General features: G+C 41.1%; 1 protein-coding gene across 2 annotated transcripts in view; it reads right to left on the bottom strand.

Moving 5' to 3' along the window:
• Positions 1–17,639, bottom strand: part of uvrag (UV radiation resistance associated gene) — an 81,697-nt gene that overhangs the window by 60,218 nt on the left and 3,840 nt on the right. For both annotated transcript variants that reach the window (XM_035666308.1, XM_035666309.1), the window contains exons 2-8: positions 16,148–16,265; positions 15,575–15,609; positions 14,112–14,273; positions 13,099–13,173; positions 12,889–12,974; positions 5,751–5,856; positions 2,283–2,409 (exon numbers count right to left, since the gene is read on the bottom strand). In XM_035666308.1, coding sequence (XP_035522201.1) covers positions 2,283–2,409; positions 5,751–5,856; positions 12,889–12,974; positions 13,099–13,173; positions 14,112–14,273; positions 15,575–15,609; positions 16,148–16,265 — 709 coding nt within the window. The remainder of the gene's footprint in view (positions 1–2,282; positions 2,410–5,750; positions 5,857–12,888; positions 12,975–13,098; positions 13,174–14,111; positions 14,274–15,574; positions 15,610–16,147; positions 16,266–17,639) is intronic.

Below are 17,639 nucleotides of genomic sequence, written 5' to 3'. Positions count from 1 at the left end.
GAGTGCCCTAACAAGAGCCGACAGCATCTCGCTTGCAGGGCAGCTAAGAAGGTCTTTGTTGTTATTTGATAACCTGCTAATTAAACTATTTGTATAGGGGCAAGTAAAAACTGACTTCAGGTAACAGTCAGTGCATTCAATATATTTTGGAAAGATGCAAAGGAACAGGTTCAATCTCCAACTTTGTGCTTTTGTATGTTTTATTTAAATGTTTTCTGATATGCCATCAACCTGCCAGGGACTGCAAATGGAAATGACCCTGTATGACTAAATCTGACACATTGACATAATGGATTTAAGTTCTCGTGTTAATTAATGTGGATTGTCCCCTGTTAAATAAATAAAGTTCAAACTTCCAATGTACAACAATCAGGGTGTAGCTGTTGGTCAAAACACACTTTGTTATTATGATTCTGATTTGGTAGCTACGATACATTTGCTCTCATTTTAAAAGTACAAAGGTACTTCAGTAAAGCCATCAGCAGACTCACTGTACAATGCAGCAGGCACATATTGAGAAACACACAGGGTCATTGAATGCATTGATGAGAATGAAGATGATGAACACCTATGGGAGAATGGAGAGAGTTCAAGAAACTACGAGGCTTGTGTCACCCATATGTTGCTTGAATTGAGAAAATAAAGACGTCCATGTGCTGCTGCAGCCACTCAAAAATACACTGAAATTACACTATATTTCTTGGGGGCATATTCAATCATAAAAAAGTGATTAGTATTTTGTATTAAGCAAACCTGTATACACCTGCATACAATATGTGTTTGGGTTTGTGTATGTGTACATTTTGTCAAGCCAATCTTCAGTAACACTGCCTTTTATTTCCCTATGAACAGTAACAGGCAGGCAGCATCAGTCAGGAGCTGCAGACTTCACAGGGTTAACTAAATGACACCGCTGTTGTTGCTTTAGCGGCCTGGATGGCACAGGCTGTAAAAACCACAGGAATGGTTCTATATACCGTACATTATGTGTGTACATATGTGTGTGTGTTGAGTGACTCTAATCCTCTGACTGGGAGCGTGACAGAGGCTTCCTGTATGTGACAACACTCTCTACTTTACTCAGGTAATACAGCGCACACACAGTCTACCTGCTGCTGTCAGACAGCACTGAAACCCTGACCAATGTGTTTAAAATTGGAGTTTCCTGTACAACAAAATCACATGGTAAATCTTGTCAATTTAAGAAATATTATGAACAGTATTTCAATACCTAAATGTATAGATTGATGTGTGCAGTCAGAATCCATCAGCAGTGTACTGACCTTGTCTTTAACTTGTCTAACTAACTAACTAAGTAACTAACTAACTGGTGACATAATAACATGGAAAAAAAACGTTATGTAATTGATTTAACTGTAGGGATGCAACTGAGCCATATTACAAAAGGAATAATGAAGGAATGTGATGAATCTATTTATTTTAATAAGTTGTATTGAAAGGGATTTTGTGAATTATTCCAACAAAAACATTTAAAATATCATCATCAAATAATATAGAGTCGGCCAGTGCTTTCTGTAATATGGACAAAATGATGGTCTGTGAAACTGTGTCACAACAACATTTTCTATTCTTTTTACAATTAGTAGCTGCAACAGAGCCTTGTTATTCATAAAAGGATTGGGGATTTTGGTGGAATTTGCTGCATGTGTTTTTACTATTTATATTGAGTCTACTTACGCAAGTTGGATTTGAGTCATGCAGCACCATTAAAGCAAAATGAGTTGCAGCAGGACTGACTGATCATCTCATGTGATACTTATGGAACACTGAATGGCCAGTGGCGTTCATAGCTAGTACCACCAGTGTACTCCTATTAGCGGTCATTTTGGGGGTAAAACACTGATCAAGTGAACTGAATACATACTGAAATATGTGCTCTTGTGTGTATACAGTGTTCACATTGCTAGCTAAGTTGCTTGTGGCTGTATACGCTGCTGGAAAAATGAAAAGTATACTGACATTGTGTATTATTTTAGATTGGAACAGAAGAGCTTCAAGGCTGAAATATGACATCTGTAGGCCTATAACTATATTTCAGTGTAAATTCATCTATTGAACACTTCATTATCCATCATCATTCCTTGTTTTTCCTGTTTCTTGTACCCACCTTTCAAGTAATTTCCCCACGGGGATTATTAAAGTATTTCTGATTCTGATTCTGATTCATATTCATTGGGGCAAAGCTTATAACAATAAAACCTTTAGTGTGGTGTTAACAGCCACATTAGTGTGCCTGTTGTACGTGCACCCATGTGCTTTACCTTTCTTCTGAAGTTGTACCGTTTCCTTCTGCCGCAGGTCTATCTCCCTGCCGAGCGCCTTCCTCTGCCGCTGCAGTTCACTACGCAGCACGGCTATACGCAGCTGCATGCACTCGCGCTCCTTCTTCTGTTCAGAGAAAAAAGTAGAGAATGATATGGAGAGAAAACAGAGGAAGAAGATGGAAGGCAAATATTTAGTATGCGGTCAGCAACTTTTTGTGTTTATTATCCTTTATAAAGAGCCCTAAATTCCTACTAGCTCCCCCCAAAACAAGCCATGTTTTCACAGGCTGATCCCAGGCTGCGTTGATTAATGTACATTTACCGAGCCAATACTGGCCACTGTCAACAACTAAAGACAAGAAAGACGGAGAAGGATGTGGCTATTGAAAACATCTCTTTGAGCCTTGAGATCAGTGCTACAGGTGAGGAGGTTTAGTGGTGAGCCCAAGTCATGGGAATGGCTGGCAGCGAGTTAACATATATGGAGGTCCTGCAGTTAACATGCAAGCAGCAGCTCTGATAAGATGCGAGAAGATGAGGCTGAAGGTGGTGATGTAACAACCAGCATCTTAGCTAGAGGATAGACGTCTCAGAACCACATCTGTTTCTGGCGCAAAGTGCCTCTGTTGCCAGTCTGGTGATTTTATCTACAAGAACAAACAAAATACTCACAGCAAATGTGTAGCAATGATGTAATCACGCTTAAAATGTAATAAACTCAAAATTTCTGCTGCATCAAAATGTGAATTCTTTTCTGTACCTTACTGGTTTTTTTTGATGCAACAACCCCATCTAATCAAGATTTTAAAAAGGCCCTCCACTACCGAGGTCCGCCTGCACAGGTGCTTTCACTTCATTTTCCAAATCAGACCTTTTTCTCTGAAGGTATAGGGTGTGTACAGACCTTGCTTGACTAATGCTCCTTCATACACCTGTGTGTAGCACCTGTGACAGCTTGTGCCTTTTCACAACAGACATTTTGACTTACCACTGCAATGAAAGTTTATGCATGTATAATCAATAACATTAATGATGGCTGAATCTCTTTTAAGTGTAGTACTTTCAAGCCCACTGTGTGCCCACTGGCCCTTCACTAGATAGAGAAGAGTAACGCCCAGCACACAGAAAACCACATGCAAACAGGCGGATGTACACAAACCCAAGTGAGAGACCACAATATAACCCATCAACTCCAGATGAGTGTCTGTCTTTGCCTCTGTACCCACAACTCTCTGCTGGCGTCTCTCTTTCACCACATGCTCCCTGACCAGCGGCAGCATCAGAGTGCAGGTCATTAGTCAACATCTTGCCCTCTCCATAGGGTGTCCCTTTATCAGGCTTCATGTCTCTATCTGGTAGAGGGGGGAGTCTGCAGTGGGGCTAACCATCTAATGAGGAACAGCACTAGGGATTCATGGACTGATGGATGTGGATGTGGTATACATTAGATGAAGGGGAGAGATTGGAGGGTAAGAGAAAAATACAATGAATAATGATAAGTTGAGATGAACAGAGAGGGCACTTTCAAAACATGCATAGAGAGATTTAAGAGGCGTCGTTTAGGGACTATGTGGATGATGACTAAGAAATGCACATGTAATATGAGTTGGAAGAGAAAAACATGGAGAATGGCATGGCTAATGGAGAGTTGGGAGGGAGGGAGCTTACTGGCAGGATAACAGATATTCGGCCTTGTGTTTGCAAGCAGCGTCTGCGGCCTTTCACACACTCACACTTAGATAGTGATCGTGGCCTGGATCAGAGGAAACACAGATATGCTTCTTCTTGAAGACTTCTGAGGGCTTTTTGGCAAAAACAGAGAGGACTGATAGAGCCTCCATCTCTCCAATGTGTCGCACCCTGATGCTTGCATGTTAACCACCGCTGGCTTTGGCACGAACCATGAGCCTCCTACACTTTCACTCGGCGGCAAAGTTGACAAGTGGGTCACAGCCATGTCAGTGTGTGAGACTGTAACCCACCAGCAGGGCCCCCGTCTGACTCATACTGAACATCAAACAGCAGAGGGTCAGCTGAGTAAATAAGCAGCAGGCATGGGGGTGCATGTTATAACCCAGCAGATTAATAGCAGGGTGTGGGTGAGAGGGTGAAAAGGGCCATGCGCTGAGGTTGGTGGCCTCCACTTGGTCCCCCTTTGATCCATGCTCACTATGACGCGACAGAAGGATAGTACAGAGCTTTCCAAAGGCAAAGAGGGAAACCCTTAGAAGAGCCACACAATGCTCCACTCACTGCAAGTTGCAGGGTTTAACAGAAAGGTAGAGGACGAGGATTATGTGATTTATTGGCTGATGTGAGCACTGAAAAGGGTTTCAAGGAATGTTTCACCGAGGGGGAAATATCAGAGACAAGTTTTTGAAAGGGATCCTTTGTGGCAAAAGAATGGAGCCTCAATGTTTTTGTGGGAAGGCTTGAGAAGGCTATAGCAGAGCTACTTTAATAGGTAGGGTGAAGGTCTGGGCAAAGGAACAAAAAAAAAGAGCCATATCAAAGGCTGATGGAGAGCATGATGGAAAAGCAACAGCTGTAACAGCTGTCTAAAGAGGCACTCAAAACCTTTACATTTGGTATCTGCACAAAAGCACATACACACACTCCTGTAAATTTTAAACACTACACAAAAATATCCTAGCGGCCCAATAACTGAATGAATTTTAGCATGTAAGGGATGTAATCCTGTGACCACAAAAATATTTTTTTTCCCCAAAGGCAAGTCACTCCGGAGGATAAAAACACCAAACGTGTCACTGTCTCTGTCTCCGGGCTTTTAAAACAACAGGGGGTGCTTTTGAAGTGAATGTTTACAATAAACACAATGTCAAACCTGGGATCAGTGCTCAGTTTTCACAGCTGTGTGGCTGCCAATTCCAAAAATGTTAAATATGCTTTCTTGCTTTTGCTGTGGATCCTAGTGGAGGGTATGACAGGAGGTGAAAACATAAACAGTGGATTTTGGTCAAGGCATTATCGCCAAGGCAGGCGGGATATTGCACTTACTCCACTTTTCAGTAGAGCCGTCAAAACAAAAAGATACAATAGCTGCCCGAAGGATATAATTACAACTCAAATTACTTTACATAACAATTACATCCGAGGATTTGGATGATACAATCTCTTAAATCCTGTTAAGTTTTTAGCACAATATAGTTTGCTGATATTTATTATGAGTGTAGATACCAATGGGCCTGTCATTGCTGATCACACCGATTACTGCTGGTGTTAATGAACCTTCTTTGAAAACAACAAATCTCAAATTGCACCTCATCCCTCTTTATTTTCTCAAAACAGGAAATTCTATACCAATAGTGATTTTTACATATTTTTACAATAACATGAAACAACAGTGCTTGCTACTGAAAATAAGCTGTCTAAACGCCGCTGCTGATTTGAAAGGCAAGTTGCTGATGAGTTGGAAAATGCTGCTGATGGGTGACTGGTGCTCACCCGCTCTGTGCAGGTTGCCGTCGTCCTCAGCTTCTCCTCGATCTCCTTCCCAATCTTCTGCACTGTCACCTGGGTCTGCTTGATGGCTCTCTGGGCTGTGTGAAGCCTGCAAGAGGAGGAAAACACAAAGTCACCCTCAGTCACCCTGATCATTGTGCAGAACCACACACCAGACCACAAAAACAACCCCATGTTGAAACTGTGGGTCCCAGAGGCCACTAAACTGGCTGGCATCGGTGCTATTCATTTCATTTAGCTTGGATGTTTAGAGTGAATGTTTGGAGAGCATCTTGAAATATGATTGTCCCCATGTGGAAGAGTCATTGTGCAGTGTGTTTGTTAATGCCTCCTTGTTTCTTTTTTTTGATTTACTGGGGTTGAATGTCATTGTTCTGGCCCGACTGCTGAGTCTCCTAAACTGTAAAAGTTATTGACGAGTTTTGACATTAAACAAAGGACAAAAACATTATTGAGAACATTCCTAATAATAAAAGTCTAAAGTCCATTGGACCAGACTGATCACGTTCTTAAATACCACAAACCGCAAATATCTCAACAAAATGTTTAATCACTATTATTTTAAAATAATCTAACCACAATATGAGATCAAACGTCCTGTGATAGACCTGAACCAGAGTCAGTTCCAGAAAGCAAAGGCCAACTAATTAACTGAAACCACAAAGATGGACGCCTTAGTCCAAATGCCATGTCACTGTCATCACTGAAATAGGAAACAGCAACACCAGTACACAAATAACAAGCCAGCGCATTATTTAGACCATCAATCACATGGATAATTAACTTCCAAGTATGCTTTCTTCAAGTGCAGAGCCAATAGAAAAAGAGACAAACCCTCCCTCAACTCAGCCCAAGGGACTCCCAACAACCCATCTACAGACAACAATGCCACATGGTGGGAATGAGTTACAAGGACAAAGAGGAGAACTGGCAATTAGCAATCATTGTGTCAGAATGGTGTTAGATCATTCACTTCTTGCTAAATGTCTCAATGCCATGAGAGCTGGATTGCACAGTAATAGTCACCTTTCTTTCTAGATGAATACAGAATGGCTCAACTGTCTGGGCCCCAGATAAAGATGCAATCAGTTCTTCTTATTAGCAAGTTTCTCATGTCTGAACTCATGCCTTTTAACCCTGTGGTTTGGGTCATGAGGGTGAGGTGAATAGGGTTTTCTTTAGGTATGCACTCTCTTCTTCAAGAAATTGCCTCTTGAGGCGATTTAGTGTAAGAGGCTCTTTTTAACAGGCTTCCAGCTTGGTGGGGTCATTTTACAAATCCTAGGGGGCTTTTTTCTTATGAAACTCACTCACCTCTAGGTATTATTGCCTCTTTCTGACCACCAACCTGAAAAAAAATTGCTTCTAAGACGACCCTACAGGAAAATAATTTCATATTTTCTGTCCACATTTTAATCTGTCTGAGGTGACAGTGATAGCAGTAACAGATAGTATTTTGGAACATCAGGGCAAATCTGTTTTGACAGCTTCATCTGTTTAGGTGATTGCGATGGCAGAATCTGATATGGCCTTTTCCCCCAGGTGAGAATAGTTATCTCCTCTCTCCTTTTCACGCATGTCTGCCACCTTATCATTGCCTGACTCTTGGGCTAGAGCTTGGCCATCAAGCTCTATAACAACCTATGGGGGCAGGGGTTAGGGGGGTTCCCACGAGCTCCCTCATTGAGGCAGCAGTTTAATCACTGCGCAACTGTCCAAAGAACACCTTTTCACAAGCCATGACAACTTTCCTTTTCCGCGGAATGACAGGTAACTTACAATACTGCCACAGGGGATTTGCAGGAAGTTATGACTAAGCCTGTGCACTCAACCCTTTATGCCGATAAACATCAGAAAAACAATAACATTTTCTCCTTTGACCGTGGCACCAGATCCTGCAGGGGTGTCAGATTAAACTTGAAACGTACAGATTTTTTGATAAACAGAAGGCATCTCGTAGAAAATCTTTAACAGGGGCTTTCAAGGTATAGCAAAAATATAAAGTTAAAATGGTGAATGTTAAGATTTAGGATTAAGTACAAACACTGATGACCAGTCTTTTTTAAAGTCCTTTCAGTGTAGTTGGAGGGCAGCAGGCTTGGCAGCCTCTCTGACCAAGGTCTCCTGTTTTCTGTTCATTTACCTTTACTGATTATCTTAAAATAAATATTTGCCATGGTTTACATGACGTGTTGTGGTCCAGCATCCGCAATTTTGCAATCAGGGCTGAGAATAAATCAGCAAATGCAGATGTGTCCTCTGGCTCACAAAGATATGCCAGAGAAAGACCTGGGATCTGAAGAAGACCCCAGGGAGTACACTGTTGTTCTTCTGAGAGAAACGAAGAAGGAAACATCAAGAAGGCTACATTTAAGGCCTTGGGAAGAACTGTTTGAAGAACTGTCTTGAATGGGGAGGTTTGAATGACAAGATGACAATGCACATAACACCTGAAGTTTGTTAGATGCAACCTTCTGGTCTTTCCTTGGCAGACAATTCCTTAACCATATCACTGCAGAGCTTTTTGTTCATAACAAATACTTTTGCTCAACTGCAAAACCTTTTATGTGTGACAGAGAGAAAAAAAAGAAAGAGGTGCAGGCAACAGGTTGGATCGAGCAAAAAAGAAGGCATTAAAAGTATACATGGTGCTCTCCCATCAGAAATTACAAAGATCTTCTTCCTGCTACCAAACCCATATCCCAAATGTATTGAACATCGTGTGGCTTGGCCAGTCTTCCAGCTGTTCATCACATGCAAGCATGCCCAATGCACTTGTCAAACAAACCTCGGTCAGAGGAAACAAGCCCAAGGACTAATGACTGTACTGAATTCATTTCCAGCAACCATAACCCAACACCACAAGGTGAACAGGGCAGCCAATTAAGCCATTCAGAACAAGTTCAGAGACATTTTGTGACAACAAATTGAGAATAATGTCCCACTATCACACCTTTGCCAGGGACAAAACCAACAGCAACGCAGTGGGAAAATCACAATAAACAACACTTCTAAATTCTGTCAGTATCTCATTGCCAAAGAATGTCAACACATTTAACTACTTGCTATTCACCCCACTTCACCATTGTCTCCATCTACAGGGATTGGAAGATAAGATTACTGGAGGTTCTTTGGCAAGCCTGCATATGCACTTTTACTCCTCCAGGCTGTCAGGATCTGCTGAGTTGCTATAATCCGTGTTTACATGACAACTATAACAGAGATGCAGAGAAGCCAAAGAGATCTTAAAAAAAAAAAGATATCTTTGGTCTCAAAAGGGTCAAAAATGGGTCAAAAAGGGGTCACACACTCTGCAAATAATTATAGAAATTTGGATCCCCAGTCATCAGCGTGAGCTCTTTGCCCTCGTGGTACACTAAAAATCTGACGGTTAGTCATGGTTACTTATGCTGCCTGCTGTAAGCCAAATAACAAACAAAGAAAAGGCTTAGCTACAAAGCATTGTTTTATGTACAAAGAGCTCATATAAAGTTCTACTAGTCAAAGACTACTGTCTTTTGTTCGAGAAGCCAAAAAACACAAGACACAAGAAAGGCTAAGGCTAGGTTTTAAGTTGGGGCATAATTTTAGAGGTGGGAGGAATGAATCCTACATCAACAAGCTGAGATAACAACACGAAGCACTGTACTGGAAGACCCAAAGAAAGTGCAACGCTGGAGACGAGAGTGAAAAATAAAAAAACAGGAGGTCTTAGCCTTGAGAGAAAGTAATTTCAGACAGAAAAAATGTGTTGCAGGCCCACTGCCTACATTGAAAAACCAATTGTAGACCTCTTTTTAAATTATTTGTATGGGGGTTGCTTTGAGTCCACTCCAGAAGTGTGAAATGAAAACAAGAGCACCCACATTTATACCTCCAGGGTGATTCAAAGCTAAGGCGGTAAGTTTGCGTCTATAGTCTGGTTGCTTCTGGTTGAGACCCCAGGGTCAGCCGTGGAGTCCGATCCAGCTGCCTGGTTAACGCAGGAACACAACAACGTCCCATGTCCGAGAGCTGTGGTTGCAGCGTCCAACCAACAGGTGAGTAGACTTTAGGGTCTGACTGCAAGAAAGCATTATCACCTCAACAGCCTTCTGGCATGAGAGACCCCCCACAGAGCTTCACCATCACTATGCACTGCTTCTGTTGACACATACTGTACATACACGCACACTCCACACAGGGACATACAAAAGCAAATCAGGAAACTAAAGCCACATGTGGCTCTGATCATGGGGGAAAGAAAGTTTCCCCTTCAGGCTCTAAAAGTTTGAGACAGGATTAAACTGCAATGCCACAGCGCTGAACTGTGAAAGTTGTGCCCCAAGAATGATGCTTACCATGTGTCACGTGGGACACTAGAATAAACCTGAAACTTCGACATTCAGCATTGACACTGGTTTTGTTGTCAGTACAAATACTATCTAACATCTAAACACAAGCACAGAACTCTTAGCTGTCTGAGCTGAGAGTTGTGAGGAAGAATTTAGGGGCCACTCAAGTACTTACTTACACACCACTTCAATGTGACGTTCAAGAACATATAAGGCCATAAAAGATGGCCTCTAACCATTACAAACTGGAACAGTAAACCACTCTGTTAATATACAACTAGTCCAATATGCAGCTCTGTCATGTGATGACAGTAAGTCAATTCTACCACTAGTCCTATCAGCTCTTCCCTCTCTTACTGCTAAGACATTCCCATGGTAAGACAGAAGAGCGTACTTGGGATGTTGAGGAACATCTGAACCTGTATTAATAGGAAAAAAAACACTTTGCTGAACAGCTGGTTCATCTTCATCACTGTCTTCTTGGCTTTCTTCCTACCCAGACAGGGCCCAGCTCTATATAGGATGTGGCTCAGCCTCCATCTCAGCCTGGAAGACTCTTTGGAAGAGACATGACTTTGCTGATTGATGATCTGTACTCTCCCTCTTCATCTCTCCATCTGAGACGTCTTGTGTTTGCTAGCCCACATCACCATGCTACTCACACAGGCGACGGGTGTTGTCAACCAGAGCTAGGCTGAAAGGCAGACTGTGAATCTGCTGACAAATTACCCTCATTAATCAAGACCAGTGCCTTCTTAGCAAAGCAGCTCTCATCCTTTTCCATTAAAGGACTGCACTGGGCCAAGGCAGAGTGGGAGAGAGTTGGGTGAGAATATGTGACACTGTGAATGTCCCCTGTGGGCATGCATCACTGTTCCTGGAGAAAAAAAGACATTTATTCAAAATTTTCTGGAAGAGGCACAGAAGAAATTAGGCAACTGGAGAAGAACCCTATTTTTCACTTCTCTACGTGATGAAAAGTCAATGGTGCAGTGCCAGCAGCATACAAACATAAAATGCTATATATAATTTATGATGCAACTAACGCAAGTGAGCCAATAACAAAAGCAATTTCAACTCCAAGCACAGTTCCATGAGCAGCACTCCACCTGAATGCTTCAGAGAGTTAATGCACTTTGAAAAAGGCAGAGCTCTCAGGTCAGAAACTGAGCAGTATATATGGTTATGTACCATGGGGGGTGGGAGGATAATCCCGGTTGGAGTGTACAGTATCTGATGAATCATTCCACAGTACATAATCATAAACCATGTGCATATGAGTGCACTGAGCCAAGGAAAAACTCTGACAGGGGTGAGGAGCTGCAGGCAGAGCAGTGTGTGGGAAGAAGGGGATCAATGTAACTGTGTTAAACTCTGAAAAGTCCCACTGGATGAGGATAGAAGAGGATGTGGAAGAAAGCTGCAATAATAGAAGAAGCAAGAGCAGAGGTCATAAAAGTTAGGATTCAAAATGGGCTTTTTCTCCTGCAAGCTGCTGGGGAGGCAATGTATCCTCTCATATAAACATAAACCATGACCACTTCTAGATGAGGGAACACTGTTAAAGTTCAGCCGGCTTTTGCATAACTTCTTCCATGACACAGCAAAGCCCTGTGACGCATTTATGTCCCCCTATTTAATTCTTATAGTAGGAAAATGTCAGTGAAAGCCCTCATAATGCTCATAATGACAGGATCCTTATCTTATTTTGAAAGTGCCTAACTTTAACCTTCCAGATATACATTTGTTTGCTTAAAACTGGATGTAATTACATTGTTAAATGATCAGGCTATGGTTAACAGTGGGTTTCCCTCTGGGGAAGCCCTGGTGATGCTGAAAGTAGTGTTTAAATCCTACCACATTTAAATATAAATATAAAACAACAAGCCTGTGTTTGTCAACAGATGCCAGGACTGCTGTATGCTGTCTCAACCTTTTAATCACTGCACAAGGGGTCCGCATCTAACAAGCAACTTGCTAAGAAAATCTCTGTCTCCTTCTTGTGGTGTAAATTTGTACTGCAACCATTTTTCACAGTCAACATCAGCAGGACTTCGATTCTAATCACAAATCGGACACCAGCCTAATGATAAAGTGTCTTTATTGTGTTACGCTTAAATTCAAATGTTGGGATAAAAATGTTCCCTATTTTTGTCCCATCATGCCCAAGAAATACTGTGTAGACTAACAGGCTTTGTGCCTTTATATGAAGCTAGAGACCAGCATTGATTCCTTGATAATGGGTCAAAAAGTTGGCTTTCCTGTGGCACCCTCTGCTGGAACACAAATATGGAACACCCATAACTGCAGGAAGTGTAATCACATGACCAATTTAAAATTAAGTAAAATATCTACTTGACGAAACTAGGGCTGCAACTACCAATTATTTTCATTATCGATTAAACTGTTAGTTGTTTGGTCCATGAAATGGTTGTGAAAAATGTTGATCATTGTTTCCTAAAGCCCAGTGTGACGTCCTCAAATGTCATGTCCAAAGATACTCAGTTTACTGTCTAAATGACTAAATGAACCAAAAAATATTCACATTTTGAGAAGCTGAATTCAGATAAGTTAAATTGAATTTAATAACTGACAACTAATTGATTAGTTAACTTATAGTTGCAGCTCTTGAAGAAGGAGTAGTTGTTGGAGGAAAAAATCAAACACACTGTAAAGCATAATTTGTAAGTGGTTGATGATATAATATGATATAATACAGCTGATTAAAGTTGAGTCCTAAGGATATAATAACATGATGTCATACTGCTAGATGGCATGAACCTTACCTGAGCAAAGAGAAAACACTGTAGGAGTTCCTGACTGAACTCTGGTCAACCTGAAGCAGGCTGTTTTTCTTCCGCTCTGACTGATCCTGCAACAGCCACATGTCAGTGTTTCAATGCAGAACCCAAACAGTGTCCAAATAAAGCTAATAAGATTAGAAGTGGGTATTCCATTATGATGCAAAACTCTGGAAAATGGACAGTAGGCTGTACCTTATGATCAAAGTCAGCTGCATAGTAGCCATCATTCAATCCAAATATGATCTCATTTGGATTCCTGGATCGAATCTGTGGACAAAGCAAGGCAGTAGAGGCTCATTGTGGGGACTGAAGCAGAGAGAACAAAGGACAGCGGGCATCTGGAAGTGCATGAGACTGAGCTATCTGTTTACGAGCTTTGAAAATAGTCTTGCTGTGAAAGAATGGAAATAACATTGAGTTACTCTACTGTATTTTATAATTGCTTTGGCTCATTTTTCAAAACTGTTTCAACAGCCATTACTAAGCACACAGATGACTGAATCAATGTGTTTGCAAACATTTCTTCTAATTTTAACATCATTACTCTGGTGAGCAGCACTGCAACATAGTTGCTAATTACTTCACCACCACTGCCATACATTTAAAATGCATGGGTAAAAGAGAATACATGGAAAAGAAGGGAGGAAGAAATCCTGTTTCTTGCCTTTTGATTATAGTCCTGAGTGTCTGTTACAGTAGGGTATCTGCCCCACCAGGTGAGCTACTGGGGCCACACATTGCTATTTGTATAATTTGCAGGCAATGAACTGCAGACTCAGGTTTGATGAATATAGGTTACTGTTGTTTTAATACCTATACAATGTTGTGATGCTCTGGTGAACTTACTGTGCCATGAGATGTGTGAGATCATTTTGAGCACTATGTTAGATTTTTATGTGTTAAAACTGAGCCGAAGCAATTGCAAAATACTGTAAAACACATGTAAAGAACTAAAAAACATGCACCTCATGTGTTTGACCATGACACTAGATTTGCAGATAGTACAAACAATTACTTCAGTTTTTGATAAATACAAATGACAACTGTATTATATATTTATATCATTGAGACATACATATATGTTTTTTGCTCTCACCACTCATATCTCCCTATGTAGCCGGTGCACAATTTCTACCACAATGGGATCCCTTTGACAAAACTACAGTATATATATTACACTATCATTATCATGTGTGGTTGCTGACCTGTTGTCCTGTGTATCGGAGGCCATCCAGATTGACCTTCCATTCTATGAGGAGCTGGTACTGTTCCTCCTGCCCTCCCCAGATCCTCACCACGAAGCAAGACACTGAGGTGTCCAGAAGGTCCGGCAGCATGCCAAAGTCCAGGCTCCGCCAAGTTGGATTCTGACACATATAAGTAAAGACTAGCAGTCACTTGGTGAGGATAATCAGTGTATGTAAGGAGTGCATTAAAACTTGACATAACAGCTGGTCAGCACAATAACTGCTTTATTTAATATAGTAATAATCAAACTTCAACTGAAGCTACTGTTTATGTCAGAGAAGTAAAAACAATACAAGCATGCGAGTGTTTCTTTATGTGCATGCTGAAGAGGTTGAATCAAAATCTGTGTGGTAGTGCCATCAAATTCAATGTCATAATGCAATCCCTATCCTCAGTAAAGTAACTGAATCATCCTGTTCTCCATTAACTTTAAAGTCTGATTCATGCTAAAGTTTGTTCTCCGCCCTTGAACTTCCAGACTGACAGCACTGAGTACTGGTTCTACAAAGTACTGTAGCCATTTACATCATTCAATTATGCACCATTTCCCTCCAACAGAGAGAAAATCTCTTGCTCTTTGTGTCACTTTCAAGGACAGTTAGGGGAAGCAGAAGCAGAAGTACAATCCACAGGGTGGGGGTGGGGGTGGGGGGATTGGCAACAGAACAAGTGAGAGTCAGCAACAGAAGAAAAGGGGCATAGCAGTTAGAAGGAAAACAGGAAGACCAACAAGAAACGTTTCCCTAGACAAATGATGACGGGAAGGAGACGGAATACTTGAGAACGAATGTCAGCAAGGATGTTAAATTCAACAGGAGGAAGTTGTGCTGAGAGATGACAGGAGTCATGACTCCTGCAGTGCATTACAGAGTCTGTCTGCTCAGGGTACTGAACAGTACTCCTAGAAAGCAGCTTAGGTCAGCTCATGACTCGGCATCAAGCCCAACAGTAATGGCTTGCTGTACTTGGCTGCTTCTATAGCTTTGTGTAGAGCTGCATCTGCCACGCAAAGAAGAGTAGAAAAAAAGCCAAAGGATCACGTAGTAATACACAGCTAGTTCATTTACACAACAGACAGAGGCTTACAGACCAAGAGAAAAGGTTGTGTAAGAGAACACCACATATCATATTTAATTCACGTTGATGTGAGTCTGACATTTTATTCAGCAGAGCATGTTTCACAGCATGTCACTGTAGCTTAGCTATCTGAAAACCAGTTTAAGTGAGTTTATAGTGAAACAACATATGTGGTAGGCAGCAGGTATAAATACCTTAAATGCATCAGTAACATACAAGAAGCTTGTCTTCCTTCATTAAGGCACTGCACATAATGACCAGTGTACTAACACACATTGCAACAGCAGGTAATAATAATATCTCAAACATATCCCAGGAAGCAGACATAAAGAGTTATACTCACCAGTGAGTCTCGTATGACTTCACTCTTGTAAAAATCTAAAAAGACATCAAAGAATGCTGATTCAAAGGAGGTAGAAAACACTCATGCACAACCAACTCGGTTAAATCTACCCTAAAACACAATTCACAAAAACTCAGCTGTGCTTTAATCTGTGAACACAACACTGTAGTGATAATATCATGTAGTGTAAACTCTTGAATCGGCTACTCACACAGCAAGGACAACAGTGACTTTATTGGATTATAGGCACATGTAGATACTACATTTAGTGTCCAAAATCATTGCAATAGTACATCATTTTGATTTTAGAGTGGATTTTCCCATTAGAGATCACACATTAGCTTGAGATGTCATGACACAACCACCTAAGCTATTTTTGACCATGCAGTAGCTAAATTAGTTAATATGGGGTGGAAGGAACTCATGACACAGAGAATTATAATGTGCATAACAAAAGTTTACATATACTGAATTTGAGATTGCAGAAAACGGGCCGAGCAGCAATGTTACCCTCTATCCGTTCTCAGGAGCAACAAGGTGGAAGGTGTGTGTGGGAGGGGTGTTAACACTGACCTCGAGATATGCGGTCTCCTATACAGAGGTGGAGGGTGAAGTAAGTGTCCAGCAGTGGGGAACCATTCTTGTTGACAATGTTTCTGGCTGCGATGCTCCGGAGGTGACGCAATCGTCTCTGTTTGCCAGGGGAAGACATAAAAAGAGATGAGAGAGAGTGAGGATAGATTGAGAACAAATAACAGACATCAGAGCTGTTGGATTCAGTTTCATCCTGATCATGTGATTGTCGTTTGTCACACTATCCTGTGTAGGCTGTTCTGAAGACACTGAATCCTAACTGGGACCCAGGACAAGTATAAAGAGGTTACTACGCCTATCCTATACATAAATACCCTAAACTCACACACAGAGGCAGCTGTGACTGTCTGCTAGATGTCAGCAGTTCAAATAATAGGGGCATGACAACTTCATGGTTGACTAAGTAGCCGGTTAACTCAGCAGGCATGGTCAGTCATGACAGTCACATGAGAAATGTGTCACAGTTTTCAGCTGCTCTAAAATGATTTATCACAGAATCTATATATCACAATGAGCCGACTACAGAAAGATGGGTCAGGATATCAGTTCACCTTAAAGCAAGCAGACCAGTGACGCAAAGTTAAGAAAAGTGAAGACATGATTCATCATTAAAAGGCTACTTCCAAAAAACGGATCCCTCCGTGTGGTGCTTTTAGTAAAAATCTAATATCTTGATGTAAAATAAATGATCTCTGTCTGGAAATGCAGTGCGGCCATTTGGCATTTTCCCGCTTCAGGCAAACACGTCACCACAGCACAACCGCTCTCTTGACCAACAGGCCCGGCCTCTCTCCTGCAGCCATACTGAGACTAAATCTAAGTCATGGGATACCCTATAAGATTAAGGGCCTCAGAAACAAAAACACTGATTGTTCTTGTAAAGGACATTTAACCCCCCTAAAAATGTCAGTGCACATTTCTGTATGGGCTAATGTGGACCACAAGCAGAAAGAAATGGATGTGAATTGACTTGTGCAGTCTGAAACTACTGTGCTGCGCTGGGCTCTCTAAAATAAAACTACAATATAACCAGAGATCTTATTATTAGGGCTGCTACTTGAAAAAAAATCATCATCTATTACTCTGATGATTATTTGTTAGATTGGTCTATAACATTTCAGAAAATGTCCATCCTAGTTTTCAAAATCAAAAGTTTTATCTTTAAATGTCTTGTTCTGTTAGTTCAAAACCCAAAGTTGTTCAGGTTAATATGATATAAAACAAAGAAAATCAGGAAGTCTCCATATTTCAGAGGCTGAAAACAATATTTACTGCCACTTTTGCATAATAAAGAAATTACTTAAACTACTAATCGATTACAAAAATAATCACTTTACTGCAATTTCCCAGCTTGGACTTTGGGATTCAATAAGAGATATATCTACTTATCTAATTATCTATCGATCACACTATCTATTCCTCTAATTATTGACCTAATTTGTTGGACGCTTTACTAATTAGATATCTCTCT

This window comes from Morone saxatilis, unplaced genomic scaffold, assembly GCF_004916995.1.
Source record: "Morone saxatilis isolate NCDOM2014 unplaced genomic scaffold, NCSU_SB_2.0 Contig20, whole genome shotgun sequence".
Lineage (NCBI taxonomy): Eukaryota > Metazoa > Chordata > Actinopteri > Moronidae > Morone > Morone saxatilis.
This window is presented reverse-complemented; position numbering and strand designations above follow the sequence as displayed.